This window comes from Camelus bactrianus, chromosome 13 (genome assembly GCF_048773025.1).
Source record: "Camelus bactrianus isolate YW-2024 breed Bactrian camel chromosome 13, ASM4877302v1, whole genome shotgun sequence".
NCBI lineage: Eukaryota > Metazoa > Chordata > Mammalia > Artiodactyla > Camelidae > Camelus > Camelus bactrianus.
Window position 1 is genome coordinate 72856279 of NC_133551.1, and position 24699 is coordinate 72880977.

At 39.1% G+C, this 24699-nt stretch overlaps 1 protein-coding gene across 3 annotated transcripts in view; it reads right to left on the reverse strand.

Moving 5' to 3' along the window:
• Positions 1 to 24699, reverse strand: part of UBE4B (ubiquitination factor E4B) — a 109096-nt gene that overhangs the window by 23304 nt on the left and 61093 nt on the right. For all 3 annotated transcript variants that reach the window (XM_010957575.3, XM_074377461.1, XM_010957576.3), the window contains 13 exons: positions 21765 to 21906; positions 20654 to 20754; positions 19542 to 19656; positions 16217 to 16300; positions 13559 to 13615; positions 12873 to 12989; positions 12683 to 12781; positions 12191 to 12304; positions 11317 to 11515; positions 8657 to 8795; positions 2392 to 2491; positions 1059 to 1186; positions 108 to 206 (listed from right to left, as the gene is read on the reverse strand). In XM_010957575.3, the coding sequence (XP_010955877.1) occupies positions 108 to 206; positions 1059 to 1186; positions 2392 to 2491; positions 8657 to 8795; positions 11317 to 11515; positions 12191 to 12304; positions 12683 to 12781; positions 12873 to 12989; positions 13559 to 13615; positions 16217 to 16300; positions 19542 to 19656; positions 20654 to 20754; positions 21765 to 21906 (1494 nt within the window). The remainder of the gene's footprint in view (positions 1 to 107; positions 207 to 1058; positions 1187 to 2391; positions 2492 to 8656; positions 8796 to 11316; positions 11516 to 12190; positions 12305 to 12682; positions 12782 to 12872; positions 12990 to 13558; positions 13616 to 16216; positions 16301 to 19541; positions 19657 to 20653; positions 20755 to 21764; positions 21907 to 24699) is intronic.

Sequence of the window (24699 nt, forward strand, 5' to 3'; positions counted from 1 at the left end):
GTTAGAGCAGTGGCATAAAATGGAGGTTCGCAATATAGTTCACAATATAATGTCTGCACTAAATATAAAAACATATTAGAACTGTGTAATATGTGAATGGGACTTACTGTACAATAAAAAATAAAAATTCAGCAACATCTTCTACATAAAACTCAGGCAATGCTGCAAATACCTTGGGGACATCTGAATTTAAAGGCAGTGTTACACTGTCAAAGAGAAAAAAGTACTGGTTACAAAATGAAATGCACATCAAACTGTAAGGAATATTACACTACCACGACAAGTAAGTGTTTTACTTGGAAAAAGCTCTCATTCTATACTACAACTATGTGAAAAGTACACTGGCAACGAAACCACCACCAGAAATGAACAGGGGATGATGAAGACGGGGATATGCTAGGGTGGGCGTGAAAGGTTTTCCCTTTTCTTGATTTCCTGTTAAGGCTAATGCAATAAATAAAATGTGAAGGAAGTAAAAGGCTCATGTTTGGTCATTTCATGCGACTCGTACTGTCGGAGACAACAGAGCTATACATGTACTTCAGTACTTTCCACTCTTCAGAGGGCTTGGGCCAACTTCACCAAAACTGGTGATCCAGAGATTTCACAGTAACAATAAACTAATAATAAATAAAATAAAAATCACTGCCGAGAGGCGATGTCCAGTTGATCAACGATGTTCTCAGCTCATTCTCTGAACTGGCTACAGATTTGCCGGGACCCAGTGCTTAGGGAATATCCTGTATCCTAATATCCTGTTAATGCCAGCTTTCAGCTTCCCAGTGTATAGATTCCCTTTTCTATCGATCAAGATTTTACAGCCAATTTTTAAAAAGCACTATATCAAAATTAATATAATAGGTACTAACAGTCCCTTATTTAAACTGTAACTAATTACAGCAAAAATACTGATTAATATTACAACTTTCATGGTCTATATAAGCACAATCTGGAAACTGAAAAAAGAATTCTTGATAACGTAAGGGTGCTGGTTTTAGGTATCGACTCAGAAGAGCAAGAAAGAGTAGAGAAGAGGAAGGAGGAAAGAGCACACTCACTCGGGGTAGGCAGGGTCCAGGATGCGGAGCAGCAGCTGAATGAGAAGGCCATAAAAATTCAGACATCTTCTCAGGAAGCTCTCGTCAAGTAAACCAGCGTCAGCACAGGCCTTGCATCGTACCAGTTTCTGTGGAAGCAGGGACGGCCCCACGCACAGGTTAGTTGGTAGCTGAGAACCCACAGTGCGACTGGGCGGGGAATGGGCCAGGGGATGAAACCTAGGTGCCAGGGCTTCGAGAGTTTCATCACTAACTCACTATAAGATGCTGGTTGTGGCTCCAGAGCTTTCTCTGCTCTAAGAAAAAGAAAAGGTGTGCCAGGTGAACCACCAGGCACAAAACATAACGCAGAGTTAGTGCTGAAAAAGGTACGTCATCACTGTCATATTCAAATAGCTTGACAGGGAGGAGGCCCTTTGGAAGTCAGGGATGGTTACTGGGAAGGAGCCAGACAAATCTGCATCTAAATTTCAGAGGATCAGAAGACCGCTGTGAGTTTAAACAAACACGTGTGCACACGTTGACATGTAAATGTAAACAATTTGTAGACCTCTTGAAATGCATTTCTGGAGTGTTTGGTGGGGGGGAGTCTACAGACCCCAGAAAAGAGCCCCTGGTTAATTTTGCTTCTCAGAAAGGTCTACTTATCAGTGAATCAAACTGAAATCTTAACTTGTACCAGAAATCTAAGTCAGGTAAAATTTCACCGTATCATCCTACTAATCAACAGAAAACATGACCAGGTAACATTCAGCTTCATAATTTGAACATAAACATATGAAAAATGCATAAACTCGCTATTTGTGCTTCCTGTGTACAACTTAAGTTAGCATTTATTGTTAGCTACATCTCATAAGCAGAAACCTTCCACCTATAGTAAGGTTCTGTGCTATGCATCATTTTCAATTAAATGAAGAATGAGGGGCAAAGAGAAGAGGTCTTGCCGCTACCACAAATCCACTCTGCCAAACGTCATGAAAAGGTGTGGCTGGACATACTGGAGTGTGTGGGTTTTAGGTCAGCGGTTAGCAGATGGGGAGCTCTTGCACAAGGTAAGGACAGGGAGGTGATATTCAGCCGACGATAATAAAACCCATTAAGAATTCATATCGTCATTGGCATAAGCATATGCATTTTCTGTCCTGAGATTTAAATATTATACATAGATACACAGAAACCATCAACAAGTTTTTAAATGCACCATTTTATCTTGGGGGAAAAGAATAATGAAGAAAAAATAAGGACATTAAACTGCTCATTCAAGGCACATGTTCTGGTGGGGAAATTACTATTATGAGGCTGGTCTATAATTATTCCAATTAACTATACAAACCTTAAGCTGAGTTTTGCAGCGCTTCAGCATTTCCCGGTGTCTAGTTGCCAGTGGGGAATCTTTCCATTGACTTTCATTATTTTTCAAATCTTCCACAGTTCTGAAATTAAAGACTAACAGTCAAATGAAAGAAAACATACAGATCCATCATCCATTTTATCTATTCATTTCCACCATTTCATTGACTCTTGGACACACATTCCCACATCCCTCCCCCATCCCAATGGCAAGTTATGGTTAAATCGGCAGCCATTTTTCTTTCTTACTGGTTCAAACGTAATGATGTCTTAAACTTGATGGCATTTTAGATTTGATGAAATACAGTAACCATTACTTTTGGAATGAAATGCATTGTTCCCTGTTTTTCTGGGACAGAAAATTCAAGGTTACTATTTCTTTTCTTTCACAATCGTTCCCTGCTCTCTGAGATTACTTTTGCGACTTGCTCCTTCACTCCCTTCAGGCGTCCCCTCAAATACCAAGTCAGTGAGGGAATGCCTTTCTTGATCATGTAATATGCTCTGTATTTCAAAAGCTGGCTCATTTAACACTATTTCAACCCTTTCTATCAAAACATTGTGTAGAAAACCAGAGGTTGAACAAGTTTTAAGAACTACATTTCCCAGACTCCCTTGCTGCCAGCATTTCTGTAGGAGACTTGGCTTCCACCAAGAGGTGAACCTCACAGAAGCAGAAGTGACAGCCGCATGGCTCTTTGAGAAGCACGGTGTGGAGAGATTTTGCCTGAAGCAGCTTCCTGCCAGGCCAGATTCAAAGGAGAGCTCTGGGAGTCCTCTTTTCCAGGCATTCCAATGATTCAATAAACCGAACAGTGACCTTTAATAATCCTTTCTGCTTATTCCAGATAAATTGGATTCTGTGGTCTACAACTAGAACATTCTGTGGTCTACAACTAGAACATTAGTCTGTGGTACACAGACTAATGCTCCGCCCCTCTGCCTCCACCCCCAGAAGATGTCACAGCTTCATTCCCAGAACCTGTGAACACGTGTTACTTTACAAAAGGAACCTTGCAGAGGTGATTAAGGGTATGGCCTTTGAGATGCGGAGACTATCCTGGATTGTCTGCATGGGCCCAATGTCATCACAGGGTCCTTCTGAGAGAAAGAGGGAGTCAGAGTAAGAGAAAATGTGACAAGTGAAACAGAGGTCAGAGAGAGGGAGCTGAAGATGCTGTGCTGTTGAGTTTGAAAAAGGAGGAAGGGTAGCCATAAACCAAGGAATGTAGGGGGGTCTCTAGCAGGTGGAAAAGGCCAAGAAAGAGATTCTTCCCTAGACCTTCCAGAAGGAATGCAGCCTTGAGTTTAGGACTTCTAACCTCCAGAACTCTAAGACAATCATTGATGTTATTTTAAGTCATGAAGGTCATGGTAATCTGTTGCAGCAGCAAAAGGAAACTAAAATAATGACCTAATGTTTGTTGGCAAGAGGTTACAGGTAATAGGCCCTCAAGAAAAATGGGCCTCTGGGATGAGCTCTCTGGGCTGGTTTGTAAGTGGTGACGATTCAGTTAGCATGTGAGGGCATAACACTGGTAGCCCAAGGCTCTCAGTGAAAAAACAGCTGCAGAAATAATCACCAGCGATCTCCTGGAATGAAGGGAATCCTGGAGTGGCTACTTCTAACTATGCTGAGAGCTTACAGAATAAAATTACAGGCTCAAGATTTTAAAATCTTGCCTCAAGGAAAAGTCAATGAATCAGGGAGTTTCTAAAGATGACCACTGAGAAGCAGTCTGGCCCTACAAATCACCAAATGAAAATATAGACTGAATCCATAACCTCACTGGAACTCTTATCTGAATGTCAGAGCAATGACTGGGACTCTAAGAATTCAAAGGGAGGACCTTGGGAGAATTTAGGTACTCCAAGTACCCAAGTCCCTAAATCCCCCGAGCCTCACTTGACAGCAGAAGCAGCTCCGGCAGTGACTGTACACACTGCAGGTAGTCACACTGCAGGTCGATGCCAATTTCCCTTCAGTTTCAACCCATCATACTTTATTGCTTCCTGAACCGTAACTGGAGTGAGATCAATGACTGTCCTTATGGGCCAATGACAAAAGTCACATGCAGGAAAAGCCACATTTGAAGGAAAAAAAAAAAACAAGATTTGCTAATATACTATATTAGCTTCCTACTGCTGCTGTCACAAATTATCACAAACTTTAGTGGCTTAATACAACACAATTATAGTCTTAGAGTTCCAGAGGTCAGAAATCTAAAATGCGTCAGCAGGGATGTATTCTTCCTGGAGGCTCTAGGGGAGAGTGTTTCCAGCTTTCAAAGGCAGAAGCACTCCTTGGCTTGTGAACCCACATCACTCTGACGTCTGCTTCCGTCATCACATTTCCTTCTCTCACTCTGACCCTCCTGCCTCCTTCTAAAAAGGACCCTTCTGATATACTGGGTCCACTCAGATAACCCAGGAAAATCTTCCCACCGCAAAGTCCTGAAATTAATCACATCTGCAAAGTCTCTTTTGCCATGTAAGCTAAGACATTCACAGGTTCTGGGGACAGGGATGTGAATATCTTTGGGACACCACTGTTTCACCTACAGTATTACATTACTCCATTCCACAGTAGCGTCGAAGGGCTTCTGAAAATGCTAGATCAGCAAGACAGGAACATACTAGCATACTTCTAAGTATGGATAAATCTACTGACATGAACATAACTACCAGAGAGTCTGGACTTGACCTTATCCTGGATAGCTGGGAGGGCCTCTAACTGTGTGCCCAGCTGGTTGACTGAAACTTGGAATTGACAGTGGCCTATGCTAAATGAAGTTGAGTTGTCAGGAATTCCTTAATATAATTCAGAGGAAGGAACCCAAAGTGTAAGAAGCTGGGAATATTAATGTAGATTTACCATATATGACTAGGTCAGATAATTGTCCTCTCAAAACACACACATACTCCAACTATGTCCTGGAAGATATTTCTTGTATCACAGCACTGAAAACTACAGAGGTGAGGGGACACCAGCAACTCTGAGGAGCACCAACTCTCACTGTAGGCTGGGAGTGGAGGTGGCAGGTGGTGCCACTGAAGTGTATCCTCCAGAGTCAGTGGGAGTGATGAGATCCCAGGATGGCATCCATTCCAGGATGGAGGAGCAGACAGATCATAGTCTGACGTCTGTATATGCCTCTCTCAATAACTGATACTATAAGCTGATAAAATCAGCAAACGTTAAGAAAAATTCAAATAAAAAATGAACTTGACTTAATTGACATGTATGAAATGCTGCAATAAACAACAGAGAAAGCACATTCTTCCCAGGCCTCTATGGAATACTTACTAATGTAAACGTTGGCTACAAAGCAAATCTCAATAAAGTTTAAAGAAGACAAATGAGAATGCACAAATCAGAACTCTGATCACAAGGGAATTTAGCTAAGAACTGGTAACAAAAGATAAATGAACAAATCCCCCAAGAATCTGGAATTTAAACAATGTAACTTTATATGACCCACAAATCAAGTAAGAAGTAATAAAAATTGGAAAATATTTTGAACAATAAAATATGACATACCAACAGGTGCTCAACATCACTGATTATCAGGGAAATGCAAATCAAAACCACACTGAGATATCACCTCACACTTGTTAGACTACCAAAGAGATCCAAAATAAGTGTTGTTGCGAATGTAGAGAAAAGAGAACCCTCCTACACTGTTGGTGGGAATGCAAACTGGCACAGCCACTATGGAAAAAGATCAGAAATAAGTATTGTCAAGAATGTAGAGAAAAGAGAACCCTCCTACACTGTTGGTGGGAATGCAAATTGGTGTAGCCACTATGGAAAACAGTATGAAGTTTCCTCAAAAAATTAAAAATAGAACTACCACATGATCCAGCAATTCCACTTCTGGGTATATATATATGAAGGAAATGAAATCACAATCTCAAATGTTCACTGAAGCATTACTTAAAATAGCCTAGATAAGGAAATAAGCTAAGTGTCCACCAACAGATGAATGAATAAAGAAATGTGATACACACACACACACACACACACACAAACAAACACACACAAACACAGAGGAGTATTACTCAGCCATAAAAAAGAATGAAATCTTGCCATTTGTATCAACATGGATGGACCTTGAGGGCATTATGTTAAGTGAAATAGACAGAGAAAAGACAAATACTGCATAACCTCACTTATATGTGGAATCTTTAAAAAAACACAAAAAACCAAGCTCATAGATACAAAGATACAGAGAACAAGACTGGTGGCTGCCTGTCAGGAGGAGTAGGATGGACAAATTGGGTGAAGGGGGTCAAAAGGTACAAATCACTAGTTATAAACTAAGTAAGTCATGAGTATGTACTTATACAGCATGGTGACTATAGTTAATCACACTGTATTGCATATGTGAAAGTTGCTGAGAGTAGATTTTAAAAGTTCTCATCACAAGAAAAAAAATCTGTAACTATGTATGGTGATAGATGTTAACGAGACTTGCTGTGGTGATCGTTTTGCAATATATACAAACATCAAACCATTACGTTGTACACCTGCAACTAATATAATATGTCAGTTATACCTCAATTTAAAAAAATGACATGATAAAAATGAGGATGCAGCCAAGGCATGCTTAGAAGGAAATTCAACACATATGAAAGGGCTGAAAATGAATGATTTAAGTATCAACCTCAAGAAGCAATAGAAACATCAACAAAAAGCAAATTAAACTAAAAGACAGGAGGAGGAAGTAATAAAGATCCTATAGACATAAAAATGATAAAAAGATATTATGAACAATTTTGTACCTAAAAGTTTTAAAACTTTAAGTATCATGGGGAAAACTGACACAAGATGAAATAAAAATCTAAATAGCTCTACTTCTATTAACAATAAAACACATAATTTAAAAAACTTCCCACATAGAAGCCCAGACAGCTTCATTGATGTTTCCAAACATTTAAGAAAGAAATAAAATAATTCTTACACAATAAACTCTTCCCAAAAATATAAAAAGAGGGAACACTCCCCAACTCATACCATGTGGCAAGCATCATGCTGATAACAAAATTTGAGAAGGCCTTAAAAAGAAATAAAAATTATGGTCAATCTTTCTTTTGAATATAGACTAAAAAATCCTAAACAGAATATTAGCAAATAGAATATCCAATGAGATCTAAAAGTGATAATATATAAGCTGAGCTTATTCCAAGAATTTAATATTAGCTTGATGTCAGAAAGCAAAGTGATGTTATTTCAACCCTATTAATAGAATAAAGGGAAAAAAATCTGATCTCCTCAACAGAGATGGAAAAACAATTTAATAAAATTGAACTCCTGTTAAAAATTTAAAAAACTTTAGAAAATCAGAAACAAAAGGGAATTTCCTTAATCTTAGAGGATATTCAAAAGGCTTTCCCCGATTAATTGGGATGAGAGAGAAATTTCAAGAAGGTTATTTCTACTCCAGATTGTAGTAAAAATTATAGCCAGGGCATGAAGTCATGGAAAAGAAAATTATGAGAAAGAAAACTGTCATCATTTACAGACAACATTATTATGTGCAGAAAAAAAATATTAAGAAATCTACTGGGTAACTATTAGAATTAATAAGTGATTAATTCTATTTTAAATCAAGGCAGATATTGGTATGACATACTTTCTCAGTATGACATACATTATACTCAGACTATCCCAGTCCTGGAACAAACTGTGGAAATGGCTACTCCATTTTTATTCCAGATGACCTGTTCAAAAAAAATATCTGCCTCCTATTCCTTTGACTTTTGTTTGTTTGGAGGTGCTGGTACTTGGGGAGTAATGTTTAGATTAAGAAAAACAACAACGGTGCTAATGACTAGGATAATGACTGGCCACTTTGGACTTCTTATGTCACGGGACAACATGCAAAAAACTGAATTACATGTTGGCAGGAGTTAATGATCTTGTTTATTAAGGGAAACCAGAGTTACTGTTTCATAGTCCAAGGAGAAAGGATGACTGGAACCAAAGAGATCCTTTAAAAAGTGCCTCCTGATAATCCGGTGCCCAGTGGAAAAAGTTAATGGAAGTCTATGGTAATCAAAGTTTGGGTCACATCACCATGTAAAGGACTCTGGCCAACAAAGAAACATGGATGTGGTAGCAGAGGCAGATAATGTACTGTAACACAGGTACCCTCATATTCATGTTTACTGGTCACAATGGAACTGCCTGCTTCTGAGAACAAGTAGTGAATCAAGCAACTCAGGACATGGCATCACGCACGTACCTATTCAGCTCCCGGATGGCCCGGAGTCTACGGATATAGCGACGGCAACTCGGCAGAATAGAGAGGTGGTGGGCGTGCAGGGTAAGAAAGAAGCATTCCGTAGGGAATTTCGGCTCAGAAAACGGAGGCTGATCTCCATCTACGAAAAAGAACATCATCCCCTAAATAAAACTTATTGTGTGACTATTCAGAAGAAAAGCACAATTAAGAAGACAAAATTAACTTGCATTTTCAAGAAGTTTAAGGACACTTTTAAAAAATTACAGACTTTAGTAGTGTTATAAAAAAAACAGGTTTCCTGTGACTCGGTTTAATGATCAGATATTCTGCCTCATCTGATTAAATGTTTACATATTTTACCAGCAAACTTTTGTGATGTCTTCCTGATGTATTTTATATAACCACTTGTATTATTTAAACATCCTTATTAAACCTCAAAATGGTATTAGATTATGTTTATAAGCTGTAGATTCTATAGCCATTTCCCTACTGTTAGGACATATTTGTTTTTTCTAATTATTCCCTATTAGAAATAGTGCTGGCAAACAGATGGAAAGATATGCCATGTTTTTGCATTGGAAAAGTCAATACTGCTAAAATGACCTTACTACCTAAGGAAATCTATAGATTCAATGCAATCCCTATCAAATTACCAACGGCATTTTTCACAGAACTGAAACAAAAATTTTTTTAATAAGCATGGAAACACAAAGACCCCCAAAGAGAAAAAAACAACACTGAGAAAGAAGAATGGAGCTGGAGGAATCATGCTCCCCGGCTTCAAACTATACTACAAAGCTACAGTAATCAAAACAGTATGGTACTGGCACAAACACAAACACATAGATCAACAGAACAGGATAGAAAGCCCAGAAATAAACCCACCCACTTATGGTCAATTAATCTATGACAAAGGAGGCAAGAATATACAATGGAGAAAAGAAAGTCTCTTCAATAAGTGGTACTGGGAAATCTGGACAACTACATGTAAAAGAATGAAATTAGAACATTCTCTAACAACATACACAAAAATATCTTATCTGTCACAGGCATCCATAACTTCTCTTTGCCTGTGTCTTTCCTTCTCTTGTCTACTCTGTCTCTACTTCTCTGCATTCTCTCCCTCTGTCCCCCTGGACCTCTCTGGGTTACGACTGCATTTAGTCAGGAAAACAGTTGTGGTCAATCAGGGAAGGTTCTCTTCTTTCTTCCCCTTTCACAGAAAGGGTCTTCCTTGGCTCCAGCCTTCCTCTGGGCAGCCAGATCTCTAGAGAACCCCCTTTGATCTTCTCCACAATCCTGACTTCCCTGGCCCTGACCCAGGAGCCCAGATCCTAATTCTGGAGTTTGCTTGGCTTATTGGAATCAAGTCTTCTGAATCAAACAGAAATTTCTTACAGAATTAGACTGCTTCCCTCGCTATTAACAAGTATGAGAAACTGCAACCGAACTAAACATCCCGAAGGATGAACTCAGGTCAGGGCGTGTGGCAGAGTAGAGCCCTGGACTCCGCTCAGCAGACCTGAGCAGTAGCTGCGACTTGCTGAATGACAAGCTGGGTGAGCTTGGCACCTTCTGGAGCCTTGGTCTCCTCATATTTAACTAGAAGACAGCAGAGCTGCTATTAAGATATTTATTAAAGTTCTTTTCCTGATAATCCCATAAGCCTACAAATAGGAACCTTCCTGTAGTATGTAAGGGAAGGGCAAATGGAAGGCACACTAAAATCTTTATAGATTACATTGCTGCGTTATGTTTTGTTTCAAATGTACCATGACTCAGAAACAGCTTTGTACTGGCCAGTAAAGTCTGGCCATGAAAAAGTTACGACTTTCAGACAGAGAAAGATAAATGCTGTAAGATACCACTTACATGTGGAATCAAAAAAAAATACAACAAACTAGAGAATATAACAGAAAAGAAATAGAATCACAGAGTAGAGAAGTAATTAGTGGTTACCAGTGGGGAGAGGGAAGGGAGGAGGGCAAGATGGAGACAGAGGATTCAGAGGTACAAACCATGACGTATAGAAGAAGCTACAAGGATATGTTGTACAACATGGGGAATATAGCCAATATCTTTTAATAACCATAAATGGAGTATAACCTTTAAAAACTGTGAATTGCTGTATTGTATACCTGTAACATACAATACTGCACATCAACTATATTTCAATTTTAAAAATATGTAAAATAAATACATAAAGTTAAAAAAAACTAATGACTTTACACCAGAAACTAACACAACATTGTAAATCAACATTTCAACTAAAAAAAAGTGATGACTTGTATATAACAGTAATGTTAACTCCCGGAACAAGACAAGCAATCAAGACCTTACACACACTCCGTCCACCACCACAGCCCTTAGAGGGAACCCGAAAAATGTAAGGAAACTCTGATATAGCAGCTTTAGGGGAAGAGGAGTCAGTGAACACAGGCAGTGATGACTGAGGACAGCAGCAAGGGCAAGAGAGAGCTGGGGGCAGCGAGGTGACAGACAGGGACGCTGCAGCTGGTGTCAAACTGTGCCAGGACGCTCTGAGTTCACCTGGACCTTCTGATACAGGATGTGTATCTATTCTACCGTTTTACTTTAAAAAATAAAACAAAACCAGAAGGGCAGTGTTTTAACGACCTAATGATGGACATGTGACTCACAAAGTTCAGTCAGCCAGTCGTTCACATCCTCCATCGTCGCGTTCACTCTGGTCTCATCGTTGGGAAGAGTGATCCGACACCTCGGGTGGAATATATATGTGGGATCCACCGTCTCTAACTTGATCTTGGTGCTGAGCTGCTGCAGCACCCAAAGGAAATTCAGCATAAATCCGTCTGTAGATACCAACCTATCATCAGTCTGGGAGATATAAAAGTATTCAAAATCATAATCTGAGTAGAAATTTTGGCACAACTTTACCTTAGCCCACCTTAGCCAATCCTTAGCCACCTTAGCCCACACTCCACCCAGCACATTTGGTGATTTCCTTCCTGAAAACCCTCCCGTGGCTCCCATCACAGTTCTTACGATGTCCGCCCTGCCTGATGGAGATTCTGCCCACTCCTCCAGCCCATGACCTGCCTGTTTCTCTGCTGTTCACCATCCTCCAACCACAAAAGCCTGCACGTGGGGCTTGTGCCAAAACTCCTTCATTCCCACCTCTGGCCTTATACGTATCTAGAAGGCTCTTTTCTCAGCCTTGCTATGACCGGCTCTTTCTTATCAGTCAGGTCTCTGATCAAACATCTCCACCTTGGACACTGCCTTGCCTTCCTTCTGGTACCTCCATGGTTACTTTCAAGTCCTCAGCCTCACTTTATTTGCTTCATAGATTCTATGACTGTCTGAAATAATATATTTACACATCTACTCATTTACCCTACAGAACATAATAAGCCCCACAAATGTAGGAAGTTTGTCTATCTTGTTCAACAATGTATCTCCATTTCCTAGAACAAGATCTGGTAGGCACTGAACATGAGTTGGATAAATGACTTTAGCAAACAAATAACAGCAGTTCTTGGGGAAACCTACTTGCATCTGTGCCTTCTTCATGTTGGCGTTGACAACAGCTGCCATGTAACCAAGGGCAGCCTCCCGGGTTTCACCATTTAACAAAATACTATGCAGGATCTTGAAAAGCTCTTGCTGAAATTTATTTCATAAGGGAAGGGAAAAAAAAAAAAGAAAACTTTGTTTTATAAATGATTCCTTTTGACTTCAAGAAAAGCTAAACTCCTTCCCACTTTTTCTCCTCTTCCACATCCACTCATCTTAGAAGAGCCTGACTACAGGAGAAGAAGAGTCCACATTTAACTGTGTCAAGATAATCGGCATGAAAGCAGAATGTGGGCTGGAGCACGGAAGCAGTTACAGGTTTAATAAAATAGACTGAGCTATTGACTTCCTTTCCAGGGTAAGACCAGACTACCTTCATTATGCTATAATTAGCCTATAATTTTGCTGCTTTTAACTTTCAGAACTGAAGACATATTCATCCTTTGGATTCATTTTCTGAACACCTACCCTTCCCAGCTCCAAGTAATGCTGTAGTGACTGGCTAACCACGCGAGTGTTTTCCAGGGTAATGGCGGGCCCTGAGAAATACTTCTCAGCCACTTTAGCCTGGAAGGAGAAAGCAGAAATTCCATCAACACATAATGTGCATTTGGGGAGGAATCTGAACATAAGGGCAGCAAGGTGCAAATGTACTTACATCATCTTCTGCAAAGACTGAGAAGCTAAAGAAAGCCCCCAGATAAGAGAGCCTCTGCAGCTCCCGCCCAGAGCCAGGGCTTAAGGATTTGGGCAACCACAACGGCAAAGCAGCAACCTGGGCCAAAAAAGCAGAAGAGGCAAACGAAGCTGCTCAGTCAGCAAGGGAGGTAAAAATGAGACAGTGTTCGGAGAAGCCTACCTGGTCGGTTGGCCCTTAGCCACCAGCACAACGGCTGACACTTCACATCCAAAAACACGAGGGTCACAAATGTGTTAGGATCTCTGTCAGTGTTTCCTCATTTTAGATGAAGGAAAACCCTCCAATTCCTCTTTATTTTTACAAGATATCCTTTTAATTTTTATATTTCAAGATACTCTTTGATACAGCTGAAATGGACTATTCCTATCCTCAAAGGACTCGAGGAATTGTTTCCTGTAGGACCTGTTATTCTAGCTGTACTATACTTGTCCCCCCGAATCACAAAAGAGAGTGAGTAACGTCAGCCCAGGAAATGATGAATACGAAATGATGAATACGACAACAACGTAACATTTGAGAGGTACCCACATGTGTTAGTCGTATCTCCATCTAAATGTCCTCCAAGGAGTGTTTTCCAGATAATGTTACTTAAAAATATCTTCTGTGTTATACATTCACTGAATGTGCAGGCCCATTGCACTTACCAAATTGCACACAGGGTGTGTCTTTCCAAACTTGGTTTCACAGAGCTCACCTAAAGCCTAGAAACAAGATCAGAAAGTGTCATTCAAATGTATTTCATTCTAAATTGACTGCCATGTGTAATATCAAGACAGAGCTTTAATGTTGCTACAAACACATCTGCATTCCCAACAAAATGCTAATCACTCCACTGCTTTTCTGATGAATAAAACATGCACATTGCAAAAAACTTCAGATGAAACAGAAATATAAAATGAAACTAAAAACCACTCATAAACTTTACTCTCAGAGATAACCTGTTTTGATATTTGGGCCAACAGCTTTCCAGACATATTTTTGTACATATACACACAGAGATAAATAAGCATATTTTTATAGTAAACGACTTTTTCATTTAACATCTTTCTATATCAAAAAGCTATGCTTCTGTGAGGAGGGGAGGGTACAGCTCAGTAGTAGAGCACATGCTTAGCATGCATGAGATCCTGGGTTTAATCTCCATTCCTTCCATTAAAAAAAAAAAAAGATATGCTTCATAAACTTCAGATGGCTAGTCTTGCCAGCATTAAACAGGATTATAAATAATTAAAACTTAATAAGCTACCAAATTCAGAATATATTTAAAAGTACTACTTGGTTTCAAGATCCCTGGTTTTGTGAGAACTCCAACATTTTTCTTTGGAGTTCCAATTGTTCTGTTATTAGAGAATCAGGAAAAATATCTTTTAGGCATATAAACACAGTTTAACATAGCCATGGTAGTACAAAGAAATACTACTTTAATAGTAATTTTCTCTGTGATCTGGACATTGCTATAAAAGCCTCTAAACCAGCTGGTGGAAGCTTTTGAGTTGATGCACGTGGGCATTGACATGTCTCTGAGAAGCCACTGAGAAGGGAAGGTTCTCACTGCCCAGCACCTGGGTCCCAAACTTGGCTGCGCATTAGCAGAACCTGGGAAGCCTCTGAAACGCCCAGTGCCAAGCCACACCCTTGCCACACCCCCAACGAATTAAATCACAGCGTTGGAGAGCCAGGCATAGGTGTTTTTTTAAAGATCCCCAGGTGACTCCAAGGTATGGCAAAGTTGGGACCCACTGATCTAGAGGATAACACAATTCTTTCTGATTTCAGCTCCGATGGTCTCCCTCTTCCTGCCTCAAAGTACTGTCCTTTCTCTCACAGCACTCATCGCTGTACAAGCATCACTAATGGTACAAAACAAGCTATTGTCTGTCATTAAGGGAGGCCTTTGTCTTCTGCCCAGGAAGAACATTTTGTTGATATCTGACACTAAAAGCCCCTTACTGAAACATCAAGCTAATTCAAACCATTATAGAAAAGCCAACAATTCCATGAGGGAATATTTACATAATACAGTCATAATTAATGTGCACTAAAATAATTCATCACTGAACTCAAAACAATCAGATTACTTCACTTCCTTTTATGTGCCACAAGACAGAACAATGCGTAAGGATTAACAGAATTTCATTAGGAACCTGAGTAACACTTCTACTGGGAAGAACCCTGACATAACATCTATTGAAAATTATTTTTAAAAGTCAGACTTCCCACTTCACCTTCTAACTTCCCAGCTTTGTCTGTGACGTTTAGCCTTTTAGCTTACCTTTGACTTTCTGAAATAGATAAATGCCCCCTTTGTGTATACCTCGGTATTAGCACTGATCATGGTGCCATTATCTGACTGTGTGGCTGCGGTCTTGATTTTTGCAGTAGATTATGAGCACCGTGCAGAAAGGCACCTTGTCTCATTAGTTCCTGTGTCCCCGGTGTGTGACACTGTAGAGGTCCTTGGGAAGCAGTGAATTAACTGCAGCAAACATACCAGTTTAACTCAAGCCTCCCTTTACACAAGGTTGTATTTATACAGAGTTAACTGATTTCGTGTTTTGATATTTTTCCTTGTAATCCTAGAATGAAAAATACTCAGTAACACCTCAAAGGATTTGTCTCCCAAGTTTAAAGCAGCAAATTCAGAAGAGAAAAGAGCCTCTTTTTTTCTTTCTGGTTCCAGTGTCTTCACAACAGGCAAGACCCTTGATGAGAAGCCAGCTGAAAGTCCTGTTCACAGTTCATGCTTGCTCTAAGTGTCTGGGGGAACTAAGCAGATTTCTGTTCTCCAAGTAAAGCCTGAAGTGAAGTGTACAGCCTCAGGAAAGAGGAACGATGAACAAGAGAATCACTCTGTGATTTTCTGCAGAAAGTTACTACAGAAAGATAAAATTGTGTTCCTTTTCTTGCTATAACTCTACCTTTTAATTTGCACTTGTAATAGTTTTCTTTTTAAATAACAAAATTTCATCCCAAATACAGTATGCTCGTTTGTAGGAGAATCAGAAGGACACCACCAATATTTATCGTTTTCATATGCTATAGAGTAAGGCGAAGTACATTTTAATGACTGCACCCCTGACTCCTGTCTAGGACTCGGATGGGTGGACTAGGCACCGTGCTGCTAACTGTCTTCTCCGATGCATCGCACTGCACACCAAACACTCTGCATGGCCAACACAGTGATTTCATGTTTTAAATCTGAAAACAAGGCTGATCATGGACCTGAAAGAAGAGTGTATGTTAAAATAATCTGGAAGAAAAGCATTTACTGAATGGGTGACAAGAAAAAGAATAAGTTTTACCATGAGGGGGTACTTAAAGTAGTCACTGTCAAGCGAGCACTCTTTGGCAGCGAGAGCCAGGCCTTGTAAAATGGGGATAAAGATCTACAATAAAAAAAAAAATCAGAAATATAAGTTTAAGAGAACTGAAGAACGGAGGCATATCAAGTCAAGTGCTGAATCTGAAAGTCCTGGCATACCTCCCCCCAAGAAAAGGCTATTTTTGTTTGTTTATTTGTTTGTTTAATTGAAGTATAGTCAGTTACACTGTGTCGATTTCTGGTGTACAGCACAGTGTCCAGTCATGCATATACATACATATATTCGTTTTCATATTCTTAAGAAAAGGCTGTTTTGCAATAAAGGAGCCTAGACTCCAGCCACAGAGTATTGTTCTGTCCTTTCACAGGCTAACCGCAAAGTAGCAGAGCTGAGTTCTTCAGAAGTAATGGGACTCAGTGAACCCTAAAACTCTGACAAGACTCCCCATGATTCAAGAGAACCTCACAAATGTGGAGCCAGCTGTAGGACCCTCCAGGGCTCTTTGTGCTGATCAACTAAATTCTGCATATCTCAGCAAAGCGTGTGTTTCTGATTACCAAGCACCTATAATCTGTAAAGAAACTGGACTAAATGTTCCAATATTTTTTCAACTCTATCAACATTTTAAGAAATTTTGTGTTGCCACCCCCACACCTATATCTAATTCTTTCCATCTTTCCTTGTTTATTTTGAAGAGAACAAGAAAAACAAACCAATAATGAGTATTATTATTATTACATTAACTTAAATTATGTGGAACAAAGAGACAGCCGACAAATGTTGAAACTGAAAAAGAAAACCTTATTAGAATGCCTTACCCCCATATATGGTGTGATGAATACAATAACCTGATTTTGGAGCTTACGGGCACTCAAATTTACTTTTACAAGTTCACCATTAATACCAGGAACACTCTGCAAAATGTGCTCAGCACAGCTCATCTTTAAATTTCACAATGCATTCACTGAGCAGCACATTCAGGGAGTTGGCTGGGATTCAAGGCTAATAACATGAAGGAGAAAATGTTGTAAACAACAGCCGACAGTCTGCATGCCAAGTTGAAAAAAGGAGTGTTCTCTAAAGCCACTAGAAAACCTGAAAAATTCCCTTTCCTAATTTCATACAACTGTATGGAGCACCTTTGTCATTTGAGGAGCACTGTATAAAAAAAAAGGTGCCTTGAATTACAAAGTGCCTTGAGATATCAACACAGCTCTGGATGAAATCATTCCAGTTCTCGCCACTCAATCAGGGCAGAAATAATGTGCTTTCGTAAGGTAGCTAAAAATGGAGAGGTGATGCTTAGGTGTGGGGATGGGAAAGGCCAAAACCACCATCAAGGTGAAAAACAAACAGTAGTTCCAGAACCACCAAAAACACATTTCATAATTGATCATTTAGAAACATCTCTAAGCATTTTCTTCAAGGATGCTATAAAGTAAAACTTCTTTATCTTTCTAGTAGAGTTTTCCTCTTTTGCAAGTAGGGTTTAATTTATAATAAGCAGACAAAATATTACTAAGCATAGTATTTTTCAAATGGTCAAGCATTATACAATTTGCCTGACTTACATATTTTAAATAATTTCATTTTCAAATAAATATTTCTCAGCACTGATTAAAAAAAGCTCCAAATGTTCCTCTCCTAAATCCTAAATTCTAGCTGCTATTTATTTCTGCTTATTTATCTATGAACATCTGAAACATTAAAGGGAGACTGCAATTTCAGTCAAAAGATTTAATAATTCAAATCCGCCACACTCTTAAGACAAAAACGTAAAATGCTGTTTTTCAGTTCAGCAACTGCCTTTTACTCATCATTTCTCTCTAGGAAAGACACATGCTGATATATAACAAAGGAGAGTTCAAGACTGAGTGGCAGAATTCTGTAATTAAAAGTAAACTGGTCTGCAGTGGTTGCACAATATTGTGAATGTACTAAATGCCACTGATTTGGATACTTCAAAATGATTTACTTTATACTATGTGAATTTCACCTCAATTTTTAAAAAAAACAAAGAGGTCATTTCACAGCTTCTATATAAGTTTCTTTATGAATAAAATAGGCATAACATACCTCTTTTAGCTCATCACTGAGCTTTTATACAGTTAAATCTACTCTGTGTTCCTCAAATGATGTCTTTTTAATAAAGTATTCTAGCTCATGCATATTACACATATAATACAGTGCATCACTTAAATCCCCCGAGACATTTATTTCCATTAGAGTTGACATAACTTTCTAAGGAAGAAAAGCTCACTATGATGCCTGAAATACTCCTATAAGTCAACAAGACCATGATTCAAGATGAGCAGTTGATAAATTCCAAATACAGAGTCCACAACACTAAATGGGATTTTTACTCCTGGATTCTTCTTTTACTGATATCTTGAAAACTACTGAAAACATACTTTCTGAGATTTCAAAGTCCTTAATATGAATAGTTGCAAAAAATGTTTGGTATAAAAATAGATTAAAAGGAATCATATCATTTATAGCTATCACCTCTGTTACACTTTCTGGAACCAAAAAAGGAAATCATCATATAACAACTTGTTAGAAAATGTCATAAAAATCCTTTTATCAAGGGAAACAGCTGTGTGATAGTTGCTGTGGCAAAGTGCTTACTTTACAACACAGGTTATAAAACAGTAATCAAAATTAATGCCAAAGTTTCACCTTGGAAGAAACCTTCAAGACTAAGTTTATTAGTTATTACTATTATTAAGCTTTCTTATTAAATGTTGCATATCTGCATTTTCACTTGACTTTACACAATGGGATATCAACAATGTATGAATATTTAATGAATGAAGTGATCAGTAAGGTATGAGACACCATTCCCAGCTTAGTGGTGAGAAGACAATGATTTTATGAGACGTGCAGACTGCTGCTGAGCTAATTTGGTCTTTAATTTATTAATCTCCTTTTTGTAAACTCAGAGAACTGCTTTTCAACACTACTTTTCTGGCAAATGCACATCATGTCTTATGTATTGTGCTAAAAGCTTCTTGAAATCAGACAGGGTCTTATATTTCTAACCTCCCAAAGCACTTAGCACAGACCAAGTTTAAAATACTTGATGTTTGACTTACTAGCTGAAATGGGCACTTGATTTGAACAATGTAGCTGTCAGTCTGATTTCCTCAAGACAGGAACCTCAGGTAGCTTTCTCTGGGCAAATAACACATGCATATTCAAATTCAGGAACCGATGTTTTCAAAGTATGGTATATTTAGAAGTCTGCCTTTGCAGAGAAGCCTCCTAAGTGAAAAGTTTCAGTAGCAAGTTCACAAAACTTTACCTGCTTGAACACTTCTTCATCCTGGTGAGTGGTTCTCACCAGTTCTTGAATGAAGCCGTAGGGGAGATTCCTACACAGCATGTACGGCACCAGGAAGGACGGCTGTTGCATGGACCTGCAGACCCACCAAAGTCAAGGGCTGTGATGAGTCAGCTCGTTACCATGTAACATACAGAAGGTCACGTCAGCAGTAACTGTCCAATCACAGCTCCACATCTCCCAAACAGTCTACGCAACTGTCAATAGTTTTAGGCAAAAGATCACCCTTCTTAATGTTAAGACAATCACTTTTTGGGCTTTTCAAGAAGAAACTATAGAAAGTTTCAAAGAATCCATCTTTTCCTCCATACAGCCCTTTACATATAAAGCATTAAAAAACCTGGAGTATTATATGCCTCTTTTACTTATTTATTTATGCCTCATTCAATGGGGAAAAAAATGATTAGCAGTGGCTGAGGACTTTTTAAAACTCTTACTAATTTTAACCATGGAACACATAAAGTTTTAGTACATGTGTATCATTTTACTTTTTTTTTTTTGGACAAGTTTCCAAAATGGTTACCGCACAGAAAATAATGTAAGATCATCAAGAATGAATAAACTTTGTAACTGACATTTTTCCTTTAGATATTTTTCATAAGAGAAATGAAATCTAGAAATGATTTTTTTTAAATTTGAAACCTTTCTGGGACTCTCTGAACAAAAATTAATAATGTAGTACACTTTGGGTGATTCCCAAATTACCTATTCTATCACTGTAAGTTATTACAAAAGAAATTAACTGAATGATACATGGAAAGTGATGATCTGCACATTTTTTTCAAGTATCTCCACTGATTTCAAGCAGCTGCTTTTAAACTCAATTACTAATTTCACGCCCTGATGTCAATATATTTCAACAACAGTCTATCTCAATAGAATACACAGAGAGTGTTTTAATTTCATAGTGTTGTACAGAAAGAAAGGGACCTCAGAGGCCATCGAGTCAGCCACTCATTTCACAGGTGAGGAAGTAAGTTATCCAACGTGGTGCAAAATGGCTGGCAGCCTATGTCCACTGATGGAGAGGGTCCTCTCCCTGCTAACATCAAGCACACGTTGGTTCTTCATACCTTGGTTGCGTGAGGGAACCCTGTAGTACTAATGCAGTATGGGATATGCACTGTGAGCGGATGTTGCTCAGAAGCTGGCTGACGGCTGGCTGGCTGCACATCTGAAAAGAGAGATGGAGGTTAGGACTACAAGACAAACAAAATAATCCCACACAGCTGAAAACTGATGAGAGTCAGAAGAAACTGATCTCCAGGAAATGGCATCCTTTTCTCTCCCTTTACTGATAATGAAAAAACTAGACTAACTGTTTCATCCAAATATACTGACTCCACTGAAACCTAAGGTTAGAGAAGAAAGCAGCAGAAGCTTGAGGTGACCACGTGGGGATTTTAGAGATATGCCCACTCTCTACGCTTCAAAAGATTAAGTGCCACAAACTTCAAGAGGCCCTTCACAAATATGAAACTAACAGGTAGACAACCAGACTCATTTCTAATGGAAAATCAGAACTAGAAAATGAAACAGGAATGAAATGAGATAATAACTGAGCATGAAATAGCAGAAAAAGTGTAGCTTGCTGAGTTTAAACACAGCTTGCAATTTATTACTTATGTGAGCCTGGACAATTACAGGTATCCCCTGCTTTCTGAAAGTTCACTTTACTCCACTTCCCTTTTAGGAAAGACCTACATAGGAGATGTACTTAATCTCTTTGAAGTTCACTTGCTTATTAATACAATGGGAAAAGTAATACACTACACTGGATTACACCGGACTAACTGAACAACTGTGAGAATTTGAGCTCATGTAGATCTAGCAAAGTGCTCAGCAGTCTACAGGCACTCCAAAAATGTTGGTTATTATGGCTATGACAGGCTATGAGAAATTATCAAGTCCATGTGAGTCACTGGTGGCAATGGCAATCGGCTCTGTCACTTTTTCCTTCCTCTAGGATGTGAGTTTCGTGAGGGCTAGGATCTTGGTCTGCTTTGTTCACTGATACACCCCAAGCTTCTGGTACAGTCTGACCTACAGCAGCCCAATAACCACTTTACTGATTGAATAAATGAATAAATGATCCTTAGGGGGTTAAAAAACGATTTGTTTTCAAATAAATAACCAGGTTTTTCTGTTTTGTTTTGTTTTTTTAATGAATCTATTTCATATTACCTTTGGTGCTTTTTTTTCCTCTATTCCAACTCGGTCAAAACACTCGATGAGGTAGTTCAGCATATCTGTCTCCTTGCACGTCTCAATGGTGAAATGGTCACTGTAGGAATCCCAAGTACTTGCCCCACCAGAGGCTCCCAAACTTTGGAGAAAAGAAAACAGATTATTTTTATCTCTTCTCAACAACTTATGTTTGATAGAGTTTGCATTTCTGCAGCAGAAAGCCTGTTAGGGTCCCCGCACCCAGAACAAAGCACAGACACCCATGCAGCCACGGCCAGAACTGACTGCTTGTTTCACTTGCTCCAAGTCCAACAACAGCAATGTTTAGTAAATATTTTATTGACCTAAGAAGGCAGTCTGACCAGAAACCCAACATCTCATCTTCTTGGGAACGGCACCTTACAAAACCAGGAGGACCAAGAACTGCTGCCGAGCGCCAGGCACTTGAAGGGATGTCACACACATGTAAATCAAACCGGCCCAGCCAAACCAAACTCGGGCAGGCCTGGAGGTCAAAGCCAGCCTCTACTATTGCTAGAACTGAAGTCTTTAGGAGTCAAGTTATAAGGGACTAACACAGTAACCTTCCTTCTAACTTCTAGCACAGATCTCAAAGACCTTCATCCAGCATTTGGCAATAGGACCAGAGCTTAGGAAAACTGTCCAGTTAGAAGGTGACATAAAAATAGCTGTTATCAACAAAAAACGCTTAGCAAAAGGATAAAGTAGATAGTGAAAACAATACAAACAAAAATCTTGCACGAGGAATATCCAAACTAGCGATCTATGCCCAGCCCTCCTGCTTGTTACCTGAACCCAGAACTTCATCTCATCTGCTGTGGGGGTTCAATGAAGTCATGTGGGGGTGCTTTGTAAAACAGAAGCAGGACACAACGTGAGGCACTGTTATTATTAGTAATAACTATTCTCTGAGACTAAAGCGAAACATTATCACAAGGGGTAGGTGCGAGGAAATTAAAGTTTAGATCATCCATCAATAGGCCATATACCAAAGTAGATGTAGAAACTCACAAAGTGATTGGATAAACATGAAAGATACAAAAAGAGGAATCATGGCATAGGAGGAGGCCAGGAATTTTGAAATGAAGAGGAATGCAAAAAACATAAACTTTGCAAAAAGAAGTACGTGTGAAAGATGGTAAAGGATAGGAGGAGTATAAGGAACTCGAGAACCCGCCCCTACTTCAGCCTGGGGAAGACAAAGGCTAGAAACTAAAAGAACTGAGATACTAATGATACGTTACGTGGATAGCTACACAGATATACACACAACGAATTATGGAACATAAACGTAACTGACCTTAGAATTTTAGGAAAATCATCAACCTTGAAATCAAAGTATGATATTAGAGTATTTCAATAAAAAAGTTGAAAATGATGTCACAGCTTTAAATCTAAGGCTCTCAGCCCAGAGTCTAGTAAACCTCTGAATTCTTACAACTTAATACATAGGTCTGATAGAAGGGAAAGGAAGAGACAAGACTGAGAAGCAGTGAAAAGCACAAGGCAGCCAATGCCCTCCTCACTGGGTAGATAATCCAGCCACCCACAGAGTGCCCTACCAGAGGCAAAGATGGGCAGGCAGGTGAGAAAACTGAAAAACCCCAAAACAACTAATTCTTGTGTCTTCAATCAGTTAAATTTTGGGGTACACATCACGAATCAATGGTAAAGATCGTATATCTGTTCATTGGCCTGGCAACCAAAAGATGAGTATCATAATAAAGCAAATGGAAAAAAATATAAGAACAAGACAGAAAAACCCACCATAAATATCAGAAGTGTGGTAAACCCTCAAAAGGAGAAAGGGGAAAAAGATATTTGTCTTTCTCTGCAGTAATCTCGGATGCAAGCTATCTGCTCTCCCTCCCTCTTCCATTTGACCTTGGTGACTCAGTGACCACACTCACTGCACTTCCTGAGATGAACTTTGCTCAAACAGGCTTATAACTACACACAGGTACAGTTAATTTTCCTTTGAGAAGCTCTCACAGGTGACAATGAAAATAGATCTTCCTCATGTTTCAAATGAAAAATGTAAACTACGTATTTCCTTGGTAAGAAGCCCCATATTTCTCACATTTTTACATTTCTGCAGTGAAAGTATCTTATATTTGATGTCATTGGGTCCTTGCCAGTTACTAGGAGTCAGTCTGCTGCCATGCCCAAAGCCAGCATGTGGACATTTGTGGGACGTCAGCACACTTAGATGGTGGCTGCTCATGCACTGAAACGGGGTTCCATTCTTAGCCAACACAACCTGGTTCATTTGAACTTGGATTTAAACACCTTAACTTCAACTGAAACACCTTCACAAACATTTCACGAAGACATGAAAAGTGGCAATGTGTGTAGAAGACTGCCAGGCAATGTAGTGAAAGACATTCAATGTATTAAGAGAATTTTCACAGCTAAAAGAGGTTGATGTGTGTTGGTGATCATCTGTCAGGCACCAAACAACACTTCAGGTGACTTTCAAGAGAAGAGAAAGAAGTAAAAAAAAAAGTTTAACCAAATAGAGAACGTAGAGTAAACCCCAGTACTCACCAATATATTTCAGAACTGTAAGATCAGTCCTAACAGTGGAGTGGATCATGATCACAAGTGTGAAAAGTGGCCAGTCTCATCAATGCTATGAATAATTGTCAGTGGCAAAAACTGGTTTACAAGGATCTTTAGATTAGAACTCAAATATCAAATGTGATACTGAAGGAGAAAGGGGTGTATAGTTTCTATGCATTAAATCTATGCCATCAATAGACATTTTTAAATGTTTTAAAATAGTATTTCATTTTTTTCCTAAAAAAAGTTGTTATAAAATTCATGATGCTTTTACAACTGTGACATATGGAATATGACATTGGAAATATGTCATATTTAAGTCCTAAGAGTATCTAAAAAATTATACCTC